The sequence below is a fragment of the Protomyctophum bolini genome (assembly GCF_963924005.1).
Source record: "Protomyctophum bolini genome assembly, contig: SCAFFOLD_58, whole genome shotgun sequence".
Classification (NCBI taxonomy): Eukaryota; Metazoa; Chordata; class Actinopteri; order Myctophiformes; family Myctophidae; genus Protomyctophum; species Protomyctophum bolini.
This window is the reverse complement of record NW_027665538.1, coordinates 131,865-149,403: the sequence shown is the minus strand read 5'-3', so window position 1 is coordinate 149,403 and position 17,539 is coordinate 131,865. Positions and strand designations below refer to the sequence as shown.

Genomic DNA, 17,539 nt, shown 5'->3' with positions numbered 1-17,539 from the left:
CAGCACTTCCCACATTGCTCAAAGTGGCTAGCTTTCATCCCAACACAGTTTATAGGGCTATACGGTACATAGTTTTCAAGTTACAGACTAAGCTAAGCAAAAGTGAACCAGGCCTTTTTATTGTGAAAATGGCACTTTGGGACTGTGAAAGTGACATTTTGGCCCTGTTGTCCCAAACTGCCCCAGCACTTCCCACATTGCTCAAAGTGGCTAGCTTTCATCCCAACACAGTTTATAGGGCCATACGGTACATAGTTTTCAAGTTACAGACTAAGCTAAGCAAAAGTGAACCAGGCCTTTTTACTGTGAAAATGGCACTTTGGGACTGTGAAAGTGACATTTTGGCCCCGTTCGTTCCCTGTTGTCCCAAACTGCCCCAGCTCTTGCCACAATACTCAAAGTGGCTAGCTTTCATCCCAACACAGTTTATAGGGCCATACGGTACATAGTTTTCAAGTTACAGACTAAGCTAAGCAAAAGTGAACCAGGCCTTTTTACTGTGAAAATGGCACTTTGGGACCATGAAGTTAACATAACTATAATTAAAGGCATTACATTTTTTTTAAATAATCCAATTCAAAAATAGTCAAACAGAATTCACGATTGCAATACAAATAATAGCAAAAAACAGCCAATCTACAAGCTCAAAAAGCTTTCGACCTTGTGGATCGGCTATTCTTTGCTACAACAGTAATATGCAATGTGGCCCTCTGGTAGTGAGTGTGGACATATAGTGGCCATCTCCACGGTCAAAGTCCTGGTCTAAAGCATAGATTGGTGCCCCTGCGGTCCGTCGTCCAATCATCAGAGCCACTTCTTGAGGACGGCCAGCGCGGCGCCGAAGGTGCCGACGGCCGGGTGGGCGCCGCGGTGCGCCAGAAGCAGCGAGCCCGCCTCGGGGGCGTGTCCGGCCGCCAGGAGGCGGGCGGCGGCCTCCTCCACGTCCCAGCGCCGCTGTCCAACGGGCTCCGAGAGGAGGCGGGCGCACAGCGCCGGGTACAGCGCCGACGAGGCCACGCCCACCAGGAGCCCGGCGTCCAATAGCAGAGCGAGGAGCTCCTCGTCGCGGGAGGACGACGCCGCTACTTCCTGGTTGGGGAGGGGGAGAGAGAGATCGTTTTGGGGATTTGTCTTGCGTCTATGAAATGAAAACCCATTTCTAAAACGGGTAGTCCCAATAATTGATTCTGATTGGCTGGTTACCGTCACGTGACAGGTGTAAATTCCACCAATAACCCACTCCTTCAATCACTTTATATAATTTGCAGCTGATTCCAGCTGTACTGGGGAAGGGGAGCGCTTGATTGCTTTACAAACACATGCCGTGTAAGCACCGGCCGGCTCATATGACTGTGAATGTGTGGCTCCAGGCAGCCCCGTAAAGACACCAAGCGCTATTCTCCCGTCACATAGCCGAGCACAACAAGGAAGTTATGTGGCTCGCTCTGGCAGCGCAAAGTGTGTAGCTACTTTTGTGAATTCAATTGAGAACCACTGATATAGGAACACAGGGTTCAAACATTGAACTAAAAACCAACATTAAACCTGTGGGGCTAGCGGCCCTCAAACAAGAAAAAAATCTGACCCGTGTGAACTGAGTGGTGCAACTCCCCTCCCCCCTCTCTCTCTCTCTCATTAGCAGGCAACAGTGCAGCACCATCTCTCTCTCTCTGTTTCTGGCACAACAGCGCCACTTTTGCCCCTACTGGTATTCATAGTCACATAGGTTAACACGGATATTGTCGTTCCTTGGAGTGGTTGCACCACTCAAAAAATAAGAAAAATAAAATACTAACATTATGCTAATTATTCGGACCAGGCCGGGCCGGGCCTCGGGCCAGTCCAGTTAGGGTCTGGCTTTAATTTCCAGGCCCGTTGAGAACTGTAAATGATTCACAGGTGGTACCTGCGACATGGAGTTGATCTGATCCTGGGTCAGTCGGAGCAGGTGCTGGTCTTGGCTCTCTGCCATCAGCTTGAGGGAGCAGAGCTGAAGACCTGGCTGATCCTGGAGCAGTGACGCTATGTGGAGGACGCACTGGAGAGAGAGAGAGAGAGAGAGAGAGAGAGAGAGAGCACAGAACAGACAGTAAAGGTTAATCGATGTTCAGAGACTGTAGAGCCACATAATGCTTTTAAGAGGAAACACACCCACTTGCGCATGCACACACGTACGCACGCACAAGATAAGTGAGTGTTTGTTCCTCTCTAGAGGAACTTTATTAATGTATTCATCCGTTTGTAACTCAACTGCAACTCCGTTGTAATTGTTTCACAATGTTGTGGTTTACATGAAGTCCTTTCAGTATGCGTTTATTTATCATTCTCTTAAAGACCCCCAGGTGTTTTGTATGTGGAGTTTACATTACTTTAATAGAGGTATAGTGGTAACTGTGGTTATAACATTGAAATATGTCTTCCCTGTATATTTTTGGTTTATTCCTGAAAGCTAAATTATGTCCACAGCAACACGCAACACAGACACACAAACACCCACACACCCACACACAGACACCCCCCCCCACACACACACACACACACAGGGGTACCTGTGCAGACAGCTTGTGTCTGGTGTCGTAGAGGGATCGCACCATTGCCACGACCTGCTGACCCAGGTCGACCTCCGACCCCTGGCCTCCGTGCGACCCCGGGCAGCGTGCGAGCAGAGCGGAGGTCAACATCACCCAGGGGTTACGCTCTGATTGACACCTGTGAGACGCCAATCACAATCGGAATCAAATCCGTCGTCACATCACGGCTTTATTTCGTCGACTAAATACTATGACAAAAAAAAACTTTCGTCGACCACCTTTTTTCATTGGCGGAAACTAAATGGAAACTAAATGAAAATGAAGCTATGACGACTAAAACTGAGACTGAATATATTGACAATTTCGTCAAGCTCACAACACGTTGCGCCGAGACACGTTGTGAGCTTGTAGATCGGCCGTTTTCAGCAAGTGTAAAATCACTCAAGGTCCGCCAAAATACAATTTAGTAGACTAAATCTGCAGTTGATTTAGTCTAGTCTTAGTTGTTACAAATACAATACAAAATGAACACTGTTGGGAAGAGGTTGTGAAGAATGATGTGGGGAAACTATGTCTGACATGGAAGTGTTTATTTATTTTATTTATTTGACAGGGACAAAGCTCATTAATCATTAACATGTCAGTTTTCACATCAATGTAAATGGGCCAGAGTTAGCCGAAACTAAATTTCATCTGTAGTCCCTGGGCAGGCTCTTGAAAAATGAATGATAAAAAGGACAAAGTGTAGTGTGCCTGCACACAACACCATGCGTTGATGCCATGTGTGCATATGTGCAAGCACCAAACACCACGTCCATACAAAAACACAGTACAATACAGATAAAAGAAAGACAAAGTGTAGCGTGCCTGCACACAACACCATGCGTTGATGCCATGTGTGCAAGCACCCAACACAATACAATACAGTACAATACAGGAACAGATCAACATGGTACAGGGGACAGAACAACGGCAAGTGAAGTGAGAAATGACACCGGTGATAAATACTAAATAGTGCTGATAGTTACTCATGATTACAGATTTGAGTTGTTTTTAGCCACCTTTTCAGGTTGAATTTGAAGGTCAGATAGTTGGAGGTCTCTCTTAATTCTGTAGGGAGACTGTTCCAGTGATGGGAGGCTCTAACAGCACCAAACACACTACGTCTGGTTGGCACTTTACAGTCCCCTCTGGTAGTTTCCCTTGTTGTTCTGTCACCACTGTTCAGTGGTGGAGGTGCAAGTCCATTTAAGATCTTAAAAATTAGGCAGGCATCTGCAAAGTGTTTAAAGCCGTCAAAATTAAATAAGTTGTACTTTTGAACTATATGGCAATGGTGGTATTGGTTGGGCTTTTGATCCAGTGTTTTTAATGTCTGTTTGTAAAGTGATTCTATGGGTTTTAATTAGAAGGTCTGAAATAAAATCAGCTAAATTTGCATGTGCTTAAATTCACATTTAGAATTTTTTTCAGATGTCAAGATTTTCTGAGATGATAGAATGGTGATGGATGATGATGCTCATGGAAGGGGAACCTTCTGAAAGCTTCATGGGCAAAGATAATCAACTTTAAAATAATAAAAAAACGGTCAAAATGACCTCTTAGACCTTCTAGTGTTAAAGTTGTCTGATTTGTCTGTGACCAGGTTGTGAAACAGTAGGTTATGTGTGAAAAAATCATAGCATGCATGAAGAGTTTGGCTGCATCTGTTGTTAGATATGGTCTTATGTGTCTGAAATTGGAAAATTGAATTTGATTTTATTGGCTACATTTTTAACATGCTTTTTAAATGTCAAGTTTGAGTCTAGTGTAATTCCAAGACATTTCAATTCTGATACTACCTGAATACTACTACCTTCAATAAGAATGTCAGTGTCAGGGTCTGTGGATATTTATTTTAACTCCCTCTGGCTGCCTGTTTATTGTTGTGAATTCCTTCCTTGGTGCATACAGTCTATGAACAAACAATGACAAACGGAGTGTGTGTGTACATGTACAGCCGAGTCTTCGAGATTATTTATATTTGGTTGCGCGAGTGTGTGTGTGTGTGCGACCTTACACTTCCTCCTTCGCCATGGGCGGCCACGCCTGGAGGAGGAGCATGAGCGACTGAAACTCCTCCCACTTGTGGGTGTGGTCTAGCAGACCCAGGAAGAGGGCGTAGCGCTTGTCCTCGTTCTCCACGTCCTCCATTTCAACCTGACGGGAACAACAGCGACAACAGTTCATAATACTGCAACATCCAGAATGCACTGCAGGTAAAACTACAACTCCCATTTCAACCTGACAGGAATAGCGCGTGTGTGTGTGTGTGCGCGTGCTACCTGTGTGTCTCTCAGCACAGCCTGCGTCCGGTATAGCAGCAGCAGCAGGGCGTCCTGCTCTCCCAGGCTGAAGTTGTTCTCCAGGATCTGAAGCACGTGGATGCGCGGACGCACTGCCAGCGCAGCGGCACCACAGAACGGACGCAGCCACGCCAGGAGGTCGTCTGAGGTCACCGCGCCGTCACTGGGGTGGGGGGGAGAGAGAGACAGAGAGAGAGAGCGAGGGAGGTCAAAACAAATTGGTATCCTGACATAAAAAGCAATGCGTTTTCCAAAAAGGAAAAGCTAATTGTATCCCAGCTATAGGTAGGCTAGTGGGAAAACCCACTTGAAATTTAAAAAAATTGTCTTCTAAATCCTGACAGTTTTCTGAAATACCTCATGTTTCTATATCAGTGGTGCTCAATATTTTATGTCAAGGAACCCCAGAATGTAATTTGTAATTTGCCACCGACCCCCCCCCCCCCCCCATCTGAAAATACGTTATTCCAGGAACCCCTCAGAAGCAAAGATTTCGAGTTAAAAACGTTCGCTCTGAAAGAATATATATTCAAAGATTTGTTGCCGCAAAAAAAACAGCAGACCTACAAGCTCGTGAGTGCCGCGCCATGAGCTTGTAGGTCTGCTATTTTTCAATAACACACACCAAAACCCAGTTAGGAGCCGTGTCGATCCCGCTGACACTTAGCCTGGCGTATTCAGCCTTCATCTGCATCCGTTGCACTGCATATCGGCCCAGGCAGATTAAGTCTGCCCCCTCTCAATCGTGGGAGGACTTCACGGTCAAAGTGGTGACGAGCCAACCAGATTCGTCTGGAACCAGGCTATAACCAACCAGGGCCCAGTGTGCAAATATGGGGCGGGGCATTGCAGGAAAGAAATGATCGAATACTGGATATTAGTCTCGCTAGGCGAGGCTAGCTGACACACTGCCCACTTGGGTGCCATACTGTTTAGCCCACCTGATCCCATATGGGGCCCACCTATGGAAGCATAAAAAAGCTGCCAAAATTCAATGACCTGAAGATTAAAAAAGGCATTTTTCTTAATTCAATTGATTTTCTTATTTGCTATTTCATTTGGCAGCTTTATGCTTCCAAACCCACCTAGGTCGCACATGAATTGGTCTATTATGTCTCACTGTATTAATAGTGAATACAACGCTGTTTACATTGTTGTGTCACATGACCTACCCGCTCTGCACCGCGTTGTGCACAGAGGTCACCATGGCCTCCAGAACCCCGAGGGGTTGTGGGTAATTTGTCAGGGCGTCCTCGTCACCGCTGGAGACAACAAACAAACAAACAAACAAACAAACACATGTTTTAATCGCCTGTATTCCATATACAAAACTACACAGCCATAGAGAGTATGCACATGCATCACTTTTCCACAGAGGATTTCTCCTCCCACCCACTTGCATTAAGTTGCTCTAAAGTGCATGAGGCGATTTCACTCCTCCTTCCAAGTAGGACCAGAGTGCATTCTGGGATGGATTGGAGCCAAACACATGAACGCGCTGCCGTTGACTATCATTGCACGCGTTCACGTGCGGTCATATATGAGACAAGCGTTCACGTGTCATCATGAACATGCACAATGATAGTCAACGGACGAGCACGTTCATGTGTTTGGGACCAAACTGCAATACTAAATTCGGCCACTATGTCCATTCCGCCTCAGGGTTTCCTCCGGGTGCTGTCTCTATTCATATATACTCTAAGACAGACAGCAGTCTCTCGTCCCTCCGGCCTATAGGGCCGTACCTCTGGCCTATGGGACCTACAGTACCTCTGGCCTAGGGGACCTACCGTACCTCTGGGACCTACAGTACCTCAGGCCTATGGGACTGTACATCTGGCCTATGGGACCTACAGTACCTCTGGCCTATGGGACCTACAGTACCTCTGGCCTATGGGACCTACCGTACCTCTGGCCTATGGGACCTACATTATCTCTGGCCTATGGGACCATACCTCTGGCCTATGGGACCTACAGTACCTCAGTGCAGACACCAGTCTCTCCACGGCGTCCTGAAGAACGCTCTTGATTGACAGGTTGCCAAGGCCCACGGCCACGCCCAGCAGCTCTCTGATTTGCTGCAGCGGCTGTCCGTCTGTTGCCATGGTGACCGCCAGCTCCCGCACCTTGGAGCTCTCCGAGCGCGACAGGTCGTACTGCAGGTACAGGTACTGTAACCTCTGACCTTTACCTGGAGAGAGACACAGAGAGACAGACGGGGAGAGAGAGAGAGGGAGATAGACAGATAGACAGATAGACAGAGAGAGAGAGAGAGAGAGAGAGAGAGAGAGAGAGAGAGAGAGAGAGAAAGAAAGAAAAGAGAGAGAGAGAGAGAGAGAGAGAGAGAGAGAGAGAGAGAGAGAGAAAGGATATAAACGGAGAGAGAGAGGGGGAGAGGAGAGAGAGAGAGAGAGAGAGAGAGAGAGAGAGAGAGAGAGAGAGAGAGAGAGAGAGAGAGAGAACCATGCCTTTATTTGACGTTATTTAGATCTTCTTTTGACGCAGTACCACAATGTCCTGATATGAGGTGGTACTAGTCGTTATAATACTGATGCTAGATAAAACCAGGCTTGTTTAAATTCCATGCCAGCTTGGAAAATCAACAATGGTGGACATTGTAAACATAGTGGAAATGCAAATTTGGAACTGAAAAGGAGGAGAAATCATACAAAGTAGGGTGATACTGATGACATCACGCATATGACCAAATCAGTTGAGCTGTTCCTGAGAGTAATTTCCACAAAAGCCCCCTTATGATGAGAACGTTTGATTGTTCAAATGTGCATGTTTGTGGGGATAGAAAACACATAGGAAAGCCCAAAAACACAAAATAAAAAAATAAATTGAATTACCAGCATAGGTCCTTTAAAGTACACATATTGCTAAATGTGTACACAATCTTTTGAAACTAGGCAATCTAGAAGCTCACAAAGTGACACATTGTAAGTACAGTACTCAAGTTGAGGTGGATGCTGGCAAATACTGCGGCATGGTCATGCTGGACCTACAAAAGGCTTTTGACACTGTGAAGCACTCCATACTGGTTAATAACCCTAAGCGCCATAAACAGAGGTCTCCGTCCTATCAAATAGCAACGCTCGACGCTCAGGATGGAGATTAATCACAGGAAAACACACAGCAGCTTACCTCCGGGCTGTCTCTGAGTGACATGACAAAGGCGTGGCCTAGCGTCTCCAGGTGGGCCTGGGACTGCCGCAGGTGGGCGACGGCCTGCTCGTAGCTAAGCCCCTCCTCCTCCTCCGTGGCCCCGCCTCCCCCTCTCTTCTTCTTCCACTTCTCCTCCAGCTGACGCAGCGCTCTGCTGGAGCGACGGATGACCTCCGACCTTACCTCCACATCGAGCTGATGAGAGAGAGAGAGAGAGAGACAGTCACAGACAGACAGACATTCAGTGTATATAAACCAAAATTACAGACTGAGATCATATCGACATCGGTTATCGGCCATATCGAATACCGATATCGGCCAACATGTCTCATCGGTACATCCCTAGAACATGAAGGGACCCAAGAGGGAGGAAATTATCTGCCCCCTTCCTTTCCCCCCTCCCTGTACTTACAGTGCTGTTAGTTATCATGTGATATTGAATTTTTAATTATATTTTCTTTACCTGTGTTGATACTGAATCTTGTTGTTACAAATCTTGTCATGTCTTAGACATATGCAATCAATTCATAGACATGATGTCTATGAATTGATTGCATAGGGCCTACGTGGAAACAAGACCGTAAGGACTTTTCTTTTGGTGCTATCCCTTTTGGACTGATTGCTTTTTGATGTGTAAAGCCATTACGACAGCATCAAGGCCCGACAAAATACATTTTAGTCGACTAAATCAACGGTAGATTTAGTCATGATATTTAGTCAACTAAAACTAAACACTAAAACATTCCAGGTGACTAAAACTGAAAATGAAAACTATTCCAAGAGAGTATGTATGACTAAAACTAAAATCAAAATTTGCTGCCAAAAAACTAAAACCACAGTGTTGTTTTTGGCAGTTTTAGTCATAGTCTCTTGAATAGTTTTCATTTAGTTTTAGTCATATTTTAGTCACCTGGAATGTCCTAGTGTTAGTCTAGTTGTAGTCTAGTTACTTGCGCAAGCAGAGCGCGCAAGTACTAGTTTCGCCCGGGACTCCTATGCACCGTCCCAGCCGTCCCGCCAATTTTTATGCGTATGCACCGTCCAAGCAAATGACATGACTAATTGTGCCTGATAGACTAAAACATATCGTCATTACGTCACCATCGAAAACCAATTACACTCTGGCATTGGGTCCTTTAATCCACATCTTTATTACGTAATCATTGAGAGCTAGTTATACATATAGGCCTACTATGTATGTATAAAACCAATGGTTTTCGATGGTGGTGACGTAATGACGATATGTTTTAGTGTCGGGAGGATTAAAGGTAATGCTCCTATGTATGTAATCTGGCACCACTGCCGTATCAGGCACAATTAATCATTACGTAATTTGCTGGGATGGTGCATACGCATCAAAATTGGCGGGACGGCTGGGACGGTGCATACGGCGCAAAGTAACCACAGTATACCGCTAATCAACTTACAAATTACATATACATATATGTATAACTAGCCCTCAATGATGACGTAATAAAGATGTGGATTAAAGGACCCAATGCCTGAGTGTAATTGGTTTTCGATGGTGACGTAATGACGATATGTTTTAGTGTTGGGAGGATTAAAAGTAATGCTCCTATGCAGGCCTGGAATTTCATCCTTTTAGGGGCAAGGCCACTTGGCCTTTAGTGTGGTCAACTTTTTGAGGACACAAGGCCAAATGCCAGTGCATGAAGGCCATCCATTAAAACAATGATTTTAAGTCCCCGGTCATCATTATTTTAGCTTAAACTTTGGTTCAGAACAGTGCTTCTTAAATAAATAATCACAGCTTTAAATAACAAAATATAAGTAGCTACTGTTGTAAACATGTCTATAACATGGGGTCCCAGTGCAAATATGAAAATCATAATGAAATGCCCTAGGACCTTGTCACCCTAGGCTAATTCATATACATTTAATTTGGGGGTCCTTAAAATTAAAATGGCTGAGAAACTGTGAGTTAATTCACAGAAAATGCAATGACAGACAGCTTACATTCATTTGTATAGCCCTGTTTCTGTTCTGCCTTGTTTGTTTTTGTTCTGCTATAGTCACAACTGTGTGATATGTATGTTCCTTGTTTTTAATTTTCTTCTATTGTTTATACTGTGCAAATTGTTCAGCACCTTCTAACTTTGTTTTCCGAAAGGTGCTTTATAAATAACATTTACTTACTTACTTACATAACTTTTGAATGAGGGCTTGGTTTAGAAAAGCCTATATTTTGTGCTAAAGTAATATATTGAATAACATAAATGTAGATTTTAAGTCTAGACTGGCATATACTGTAGCATTGTGGGGCTGCAGGACTGAGGACTCTGGACATAAGTCAAGTGTAAAAAGCATTTTTGTATAAGTGTGTGCTTATGAACATTTACCACGTTATGTCCGCATTGATACAGAAATGAATGATTATTAAGCAAGCGACGCGTGGTGTACAGTGAGTGCTTGGCTAGCATTTGGCTAGCGATATTAGCCGTGGCCAGCGTTGGCTGTTTAAACAATTTACTCTGTCAACTAACATAGCAGACGATAGCGTGGTAAATGATGGAGGAGTCCTGCAGTCTATGCTGTTGCGTGATTTTGTTTTGTGAGTTCATATCCATGAAGACGAGTCACGTTGGTCTTAACACACAGGCTCTGTGTGATATTAATCTTGAAGCACCGCGCCAGCGGGGCCGAGTGTCAGTGAGTGAGAGCTGTCAGTGCGTGCATGCGTGCATGGAGCGGAGGAGGAGGCAAAATAACTACAATACAGACAATACAAGTCTGCGCGAGACGGCTGGGGAAGGTTACTGTAATGACTGGAAAATTGCGCAGAGGAAAAACGGTAAAATTAACTGCTGTGGGCGCCGCCGGGGCACCGCGGCCATGTGGCCGTATGGGCATATAATTTTTCGAGGGGCACACGGCCAAAGAGAGGGGCAACGATGGCCATGGCCGCCGTGAAATTCTTGCCCTGCTCCTATGTATACATGTATGTAATCTGACACCACTGCCGTATCAGGCACAAGTAGTCATTACTGAGATTTGACAGTTTGTAGCGGTCGAAAGTACTTGCACGCTATGCTTGCGCACTAGTAGGCCATGTATGGCCTACTAGCAAGTATGCACTTGACAGAGTGCAGTTCTAGTTTTTATCTGTTGACGAAATTGTCAGTATATTTAGTCTTAGTTTTAGTAATTTTCATTTAGTTTCCATGTAGTTTCTGTCCGTGAAAAAAGGTAGTCGAGGAAAAAAAATCGTCTTAGTTTTAGTCATCGTAGCTTAGTTTTCATTTAGTTTCCATGTAGTTTCCGTCCGTGAAAAAACGTAGTTGAGGGGAAAAAATCGCCTTAGTTTTAGTCATCGTAGCTTAGTTTTCATTTAGTTTCCATTTAGTTTCCATGTAGTTTCCGTCAGTAAAAAGGTATTCGAGGAACATTTTTGGTCTCATAGTTTCAGTGGACTCACCTTATCGGCCGCCTCGGGGGAGAAGGTGACGTCTCATAGTTTCAGTGGACTCACCTCATCGGCCGCCTCGGGGGGGAGAAGGTGACGTCTCATAGTTTCAGTGGACTCACCTTATCGGCCGCCTCGGGGGAGAAGGTGACGTCTCATAGTTTCAGTGGACTCACCTTATCGGCCGGCCTCGGGGGAGAAGGTGACGTCTCATAGTTTCAGTGGACTCACCTTATCGGCCGGCCTCGGGGGAGAAGGTGACGTCTCATAGTTTCAGTGGACTCACCTTATCTCGCCGCCTCGGGAGAGAAGGTGACTTCTCATAGTTTCAGTGGACTCACCTTATCGGCCGCCTCGGGGGAGAGAAGGTGACGTCTCATAGTTTCAGTGGACTCACCTCATCGGCCGCCTTGGGGGGGAGAAGGTGACGTCTCATAGTTTCAGTGGACTCACCTTATCGGCCGCCTCGGGGGAGAAGGTGACATCGTCCAGGAAGCCGACGGCGTGGGCGGGGCTCAGCCTCTCCAGGTACTTGGCGCAGACGTCGTAGGCGTGCAGGAAGTCCTGCGGGCTCTGCGGCGGTCTCTTCAGGAGGTGGGGGTCTCCCGTCCAGAAGAGCTTGTGCAGCCAGGCGCCGTGCACCGCGCTGGCCGACAGGCGGGAGGCCTCGCCGCCGCCGCCGGGCAGCGGGAGCAGGCCGGCCAGCTTGGAGATGGACAACACGTTGTGACTGGTGAGCACCGGAGACAGAGCCAGCAGCGGGTCTGACACCTCGTCTGTCAACTGACGATAGTCCAGTCCTGTGGGGAGGGAGGGAGAGAGGGAGAGAGAGAGAGAGAGAGGCAGAGATAGTTTTGATAACATACAATACAACACAAATTAATCATTATTAATGGAACTGCTAACTACTAATTCTGCTCTGCATGCGTTGTTTGGTGTTTTCCGTTGGATGCAGAGAATGGATTTGCAGAATTCTGCATGCAGAGTTTCAATGTGGTGTTTATCCCATTTTTCCGGTTCTTGATCGGCAAGTGGGCCCCAGACTTCACAACCATGGAGGGAAATGGGTTCTATAACAGAGTCTAGTATCTTTAGCCAGGTTTGTATTGGGATGTTTAACTTGATGTTTATTTTGATGGCACAGAAAGCTCTTCTTGCCTTGTCCCTCAAGTCATTTACAGCTTGTTTGAAGTTACCTGTGCTGCTGATGCTGCTTCTTGGAGTGGTTGCACCACTCAAAAACCCTTGACTCTATGTCAGTCGTTCTCAAACATTCATGCCAAGGACCCAAAAAATATCTGTATTTGTCTGCTGGCTGAGGCCCATCTGAACAAAAATGTTGTTCCAGGGATCCCCCCAGGAGCAAAGATTTGAGTTAAAAACGTTCGCTGTCTCTCTCTAGGTCGTCCTCAGACGAGCCCTCCATCGTCGTTTCCAGTCATCCCGGTTCTCCATACATCTGGCCAGTTTGTTGGTACTTTGCGCTCCTGCGTCGTTCTTGAGTACATCCACGTATGTTAGCGTGGGACGTCCTCGTGACCGGTGCCCGTGTGTTGGTTCCCACAGCACTAGTTTGCTGGCTGGCAGCTCTTGGTGTCTTTGGCAGTGTCCTGCTAGTCTCCTTCTCCTGGCTGCTATTTTCTGGCTCACCCCTTGGCATTCCATCATACAGAGTTGTGTTTGTAACATGTGTGCTCTTATTGATGTTGAGTACTGCCCGCAACATTCTGGTGTAGCACCCATCGAGAGACTTCTGCAGGGTTGGCTTCAAGATCCAGCATTCACTGCCATATAGGAGAACGGACTCTACCGTTGCGTAGAAGAAGCTGAGTTTGGTTTGACAGGGGAGGTTGGAGTTCCATACACTGGCCATGCCGTTTAGGGCCCTCCATGCAAGGGCCTTCCTCACTTTCAGGTCTTGTTCGGTTGAGTTGACCCATGAGCCCAGGTACTTGAAGTCATTGACTTCCTTCAAAGCAGTGCCTTTGAACTGTTTATAGCACAAACAGACTTCACATACTAGAGCATGTCTGAAATAAGTGTCAGAGCTGAAATCGACATGTAAATATGAAATAAATGCTTAAACATGTAGCTAGGTGTAATGTTAGAGACCACAGAAGTGAACCGTTCAAGCCCGTTTTCTCAACTCGTTGTTTTCTGCAAGACATTACTCTATAAGCCATATCTCCAAAACTGGTGGGCCAAACTGAACAACCAATATGTCATTTTGAAGCTATGATTCCCTGCTTTCATTTAAAATTAAAAAAAGTCTCTCAGTCAAATGTAGTCACATATAGTCGGGTAATTACTATAGTCTTGTCGCCCTGTTAGGGCAACCGCACTAACAACATCATCCCTTTTTGGAGGGGTGCAAGTCCCCCGGCAATGCATGGCTTTCCGAAATTGCGTCATAGGCCAAGCAAAGTCTATGGACTTTTAATTACAATTACAATGTAGGTATTTAGCAGACGCTCTTAATCCAGAGCGACTTACAATAAGCAAGCACAAAAAAGCATGGCAATACATCACATACGCAAAAAGTAGTTATCATGAAACATGCGTAAGCTAAAGGTCATTACACACTGGCGAATTAGCGACGCAATGCTAGTAATAAGCGATCCGAAAAAATGCGAAATATTTGCCCGGCGAATTCAGTCGCGTCTGTACACATATAAATGCAACGCGTATTGTGCGATTATATTCACACCCCTCCACTCCATGTCCTCTCCTCCTCCTCTCCTCTCGAAACGTTGGTCTATAATAGATGTTTTTTGTTTTTCGTGACTACGAGCTGTGCAACCTCTCCTTCCTTTACACACACACACACACACACACACACACACACACACAGTTGTAGGAGGGGAGGTGTGCAACAGCGTGTGCTGCTGTGCTATCCAGACCTGCTTAGCCGGACCCGCGGACCGGCTGCTGCTCTGTGGACAGCTATTGTACGGTACGCCACTGTTTATACACAGCAACGCAGTTTGGGCTGCATTCTGATTGGTCAGAGGTGTTGCAGTTCGCCTGCGAATGTCTGCAAAATTCGACACCAGAGCGAACACATAAAGAGCGAAAACTGTCACATTTTTGCACATTCGCCACTGATGTGGAAGCTTGCATTGACTTCAATTCGTTTAAAAAGAATGTGAATTATTCGCACGAATAAATCGCGTCACCAATTCGCCAGTGTGTACCTTAAGAACGTAACAGTGGAACATCTTACCCATTCAGGACGGGAACCCCTTTTGGTGTTTTAGCTATTGAAAAATAGCAGATCTACAAGCTCATAGGGCGGCACTGAGCTTGCAGATCAGCTATTTTTGAAAAATCATGAAAATGCGGCGCAAATCTTTGAATATATATTCTTTCAGAGTGAGCACTCACTGACATAGAAACATATTGATTTTTTTTAGGATTTAGAATACATTTTATTTCAGAATCGACCTCAGGTCATAAATGGGTTAACGTTTGTTGAGACGGAGACAGACCGACAGATAGCTCACCGGTGGCGACAGCGCGGAGCTTCCTGAGCAGCTTGAGGTGCGACTGTGGCGTGATGCGCGCAGCGTCTTGGGGGCGTGGCTGGCCGCCGCCGCAGGCCGCCACTGCCTCCAGCAGCGTGTAGTAGTAGAGCAGACGCTCCAGGTCTCGGCCCGCCACGCTGGGCAGGACGTACTTGGTCATGTGGCGGCGGAAGGCCTCGGGGTCGGCCCGCAGCGCCTCCGGCAGGCCCAGCTGGTCACTTCGCTGCTGCAGCTCCTCGGTGGACAGCCTGAGGAGAGAGAGACACCATACATAGACATACATGAAGGCTATAGGTGGCTCTAGGCGGAGTCTCTGATGTATAGTTCACCCGGGCGGCCATCTTGCTACGGGGGTGACAGTACGGTATGTTCAATGGCAGCTCAAACAAAAACGGTCATAACTCCCTCCAATCTTGACGGATTTACAAACGGGTTGGTGTATTACAAACGTTGTCAACGTGGCTTTAAGTTCTCAGCGGGCCCAAAAATTATGGCCCCGGCCCGACCCTACCCTAACTGGGTCGGCCCGACCCTAAAGATTACCATAACTAGCCCTTAACCGTTGTGAGATATTTGCCGCGGGGGGTACTGCGCCCGGGCGCATTTTTAATTCACTAATAAATTCATTATTAATCATTAATGTGTCAAATCGAAAAAAGGGCTCCGTTAAGACCTCCATATTCATATGGTCAATGCCTGTGTGAAAAGTGGGAGTGATTGGTGCAGGCAATGATGAGATAAGGCGATGTTTCTGACAGACAGACAGACATTGTTAGAACTAGAAACAAAATTTCAAGACATTTTACTGGGTGCCTGAAGCTCGCCAAGTCTGTGCAGCATTTGAGCCACGGACCACCATTTGATGACATTTAGCCTCTCAGAAGGATCCATTGTGTTACATGTGAGCCAGGTCTCTCCATTGACTTTCAATGGGGTAATTTGTCTAAGTTTATTGGGAATGTTAGCATTGCTAGCATGCTAATGCTATCATGTTAATATGCTAACATGCTAATACTAACATGCTATCATGCTAATATGCTAACATGCTAATGCTAACATGCTAAGATGTCTGAGCTGTAAGGGTCCATTTGGTTTCGTTCAGGGGGGGGCGTCCTGGTTTCGGCGAGCCGCCCCGCGTCTGAGACGGTTGAGAAATGACAAAGTTACATGTTTCCCGGATATTCTCCATTGACTTTCAATGTGTGTGTGTGTGTGTGTTTGTGTGCACATGTGTGCATGTGCGTGCACGTGCGTTTGTGTGTGCGCGTGTGTGAGAGGTGGTCAACATGGAGCAAGTTTCAAGACTGTAGCATGTTGCAAACAAAAGTTATAGCTGTTTAAAGGCCAGCCAATAGGAATACAGAGGGGCGGGGCTTAAGCAATTAAGCCATTACAGCTTGTTCCTCTTGATGGTCTACGTCCATGTACCAAAGTTTGAGGCTGTAGCATGTTGTAAACAATAGTTAGAGCTGTGTAAAGGCCAGCCAATAGGACGACAGAGGGGCGGGGCTTAAGCAATTAAACATTTACAGCGTGCTCCTATTGGTGGTCCAAGTCCATGGAGCAAGTTTCAAGACTGTAGCATGTTGCAAACAAAAGTTATAGCTGTGCAAAGGCCAGCCAATAGGAATACAGAGGGGCGGGGCTTAAGCAATTAAGCCATTACAGCTTGTTCCTCTTGATGGTCTACGTCCATGTACCAAAGTTTGAGGCTGTAGCATGTTGTAAACAATAGTTAGAGCTGTGTAAAGGCCAGCCAATAGGAAGACAGAGGGGCGGGGCTTAAGCAATTAAACATTTACAGCGTGCTCCTATTGGTGGTCCAAGTCCATGGAGCAAGTTTCAAGACTGTAGCATGTTGTAAACAATAGTTAGAGCTGTGTAAAGGCCAGCCAATAGGAAGACAGAGGGGCGGGGCTTAAGCAATTAAACATTTACAGCGTGCTCCTATTGGTGGTCCAAGTCCATGGAGCAAGTTTCAAGACTGTAGCATGTTGCAAACAAAAGTTATAGCTGTGTTAAGGCCAGCCAATAGGAAGAGAGGGTTTGTGTGTTGGTGTGTGTGTGTGTGTGTGTGTGTGTGTGTGTGTGTGTGTGTGTGTGTGTGTGTGTGTGTGTGTGTGTGTGTGTCCATTTGGTTTCTCTCAGGGGGGCGGCCCGGTTCCGGCGAGCCACCCCGCATCTGAAACGGTTGAGAAATGACAGAGTTACGTGTTTCCCCAATTTTCTTCATTGACTTTCAATGTGTGTGTGTGTGCGTGCACATGTGTGCATGTGCGTGCGTGTGCGTTTGTGTGGGCGCGTGTGTGAAGGGTGAATCATTAACAATGTATCAATTTCAGCTGGGCTAGTCTATGCAAATGCCACCACTATTGAAAGTTAACCCATTCTGAACGGGAACCCCTTTTTTTTGTTATGCTGAATTTGTTCAGATATACGGTCCGAACAAATTGCTCTAGCGCAAAAAGTAAAAGTCGAATGCGATTTTTGTTTTTGCCGTGAGTGACCCGAGACATTGAGGTACGCCGTGTGCGATCGTGGTATTGG

At 46.3% G+C, this 17,539-nt stretch overlaps 1 protein-coding gene across 1 annotated transcript in view; it reads right to left on the bottom strand.

The window, feature by feature from the left end:
• Positions 1–254: 254 nt before the first annotated feature.
• Positions 255–17,539, bottom strand: part of LOC308312251 (NBAS subunit of NRZ tethering complex-like) — a 98,141-nt gene continuing 80,856 nt past the window's right edge. The window contains 11 exon segments of the mRNA XM_080794629.1: positions 255–1,089; positions 1,907–2,038; positions 2,550–2,709; positions 4,591–4,730; positions 4,856–5,039; positions 6,049–6,138; positions 6,857–7,046; positions 7,049–7,067; positions 8,024–8,239; positions 11,922–12,268; positions 14,972–15,240. Coding sequence (XP_080650755.1) covers positions 805–1,089; positions 1,907–2,038; positions 2,550–2,709; positions 4,591–4,730; positions 4,856–5,039; positions 6,049–6,138; positions 6,857–7,046; positions 7,049–7,067; positions 8,024–8,239; positions 11,922–12,268; positions 14,972–15,240 — 2,032 coding nt within the window. The 3' untranslated portion in view covers positions 255–804.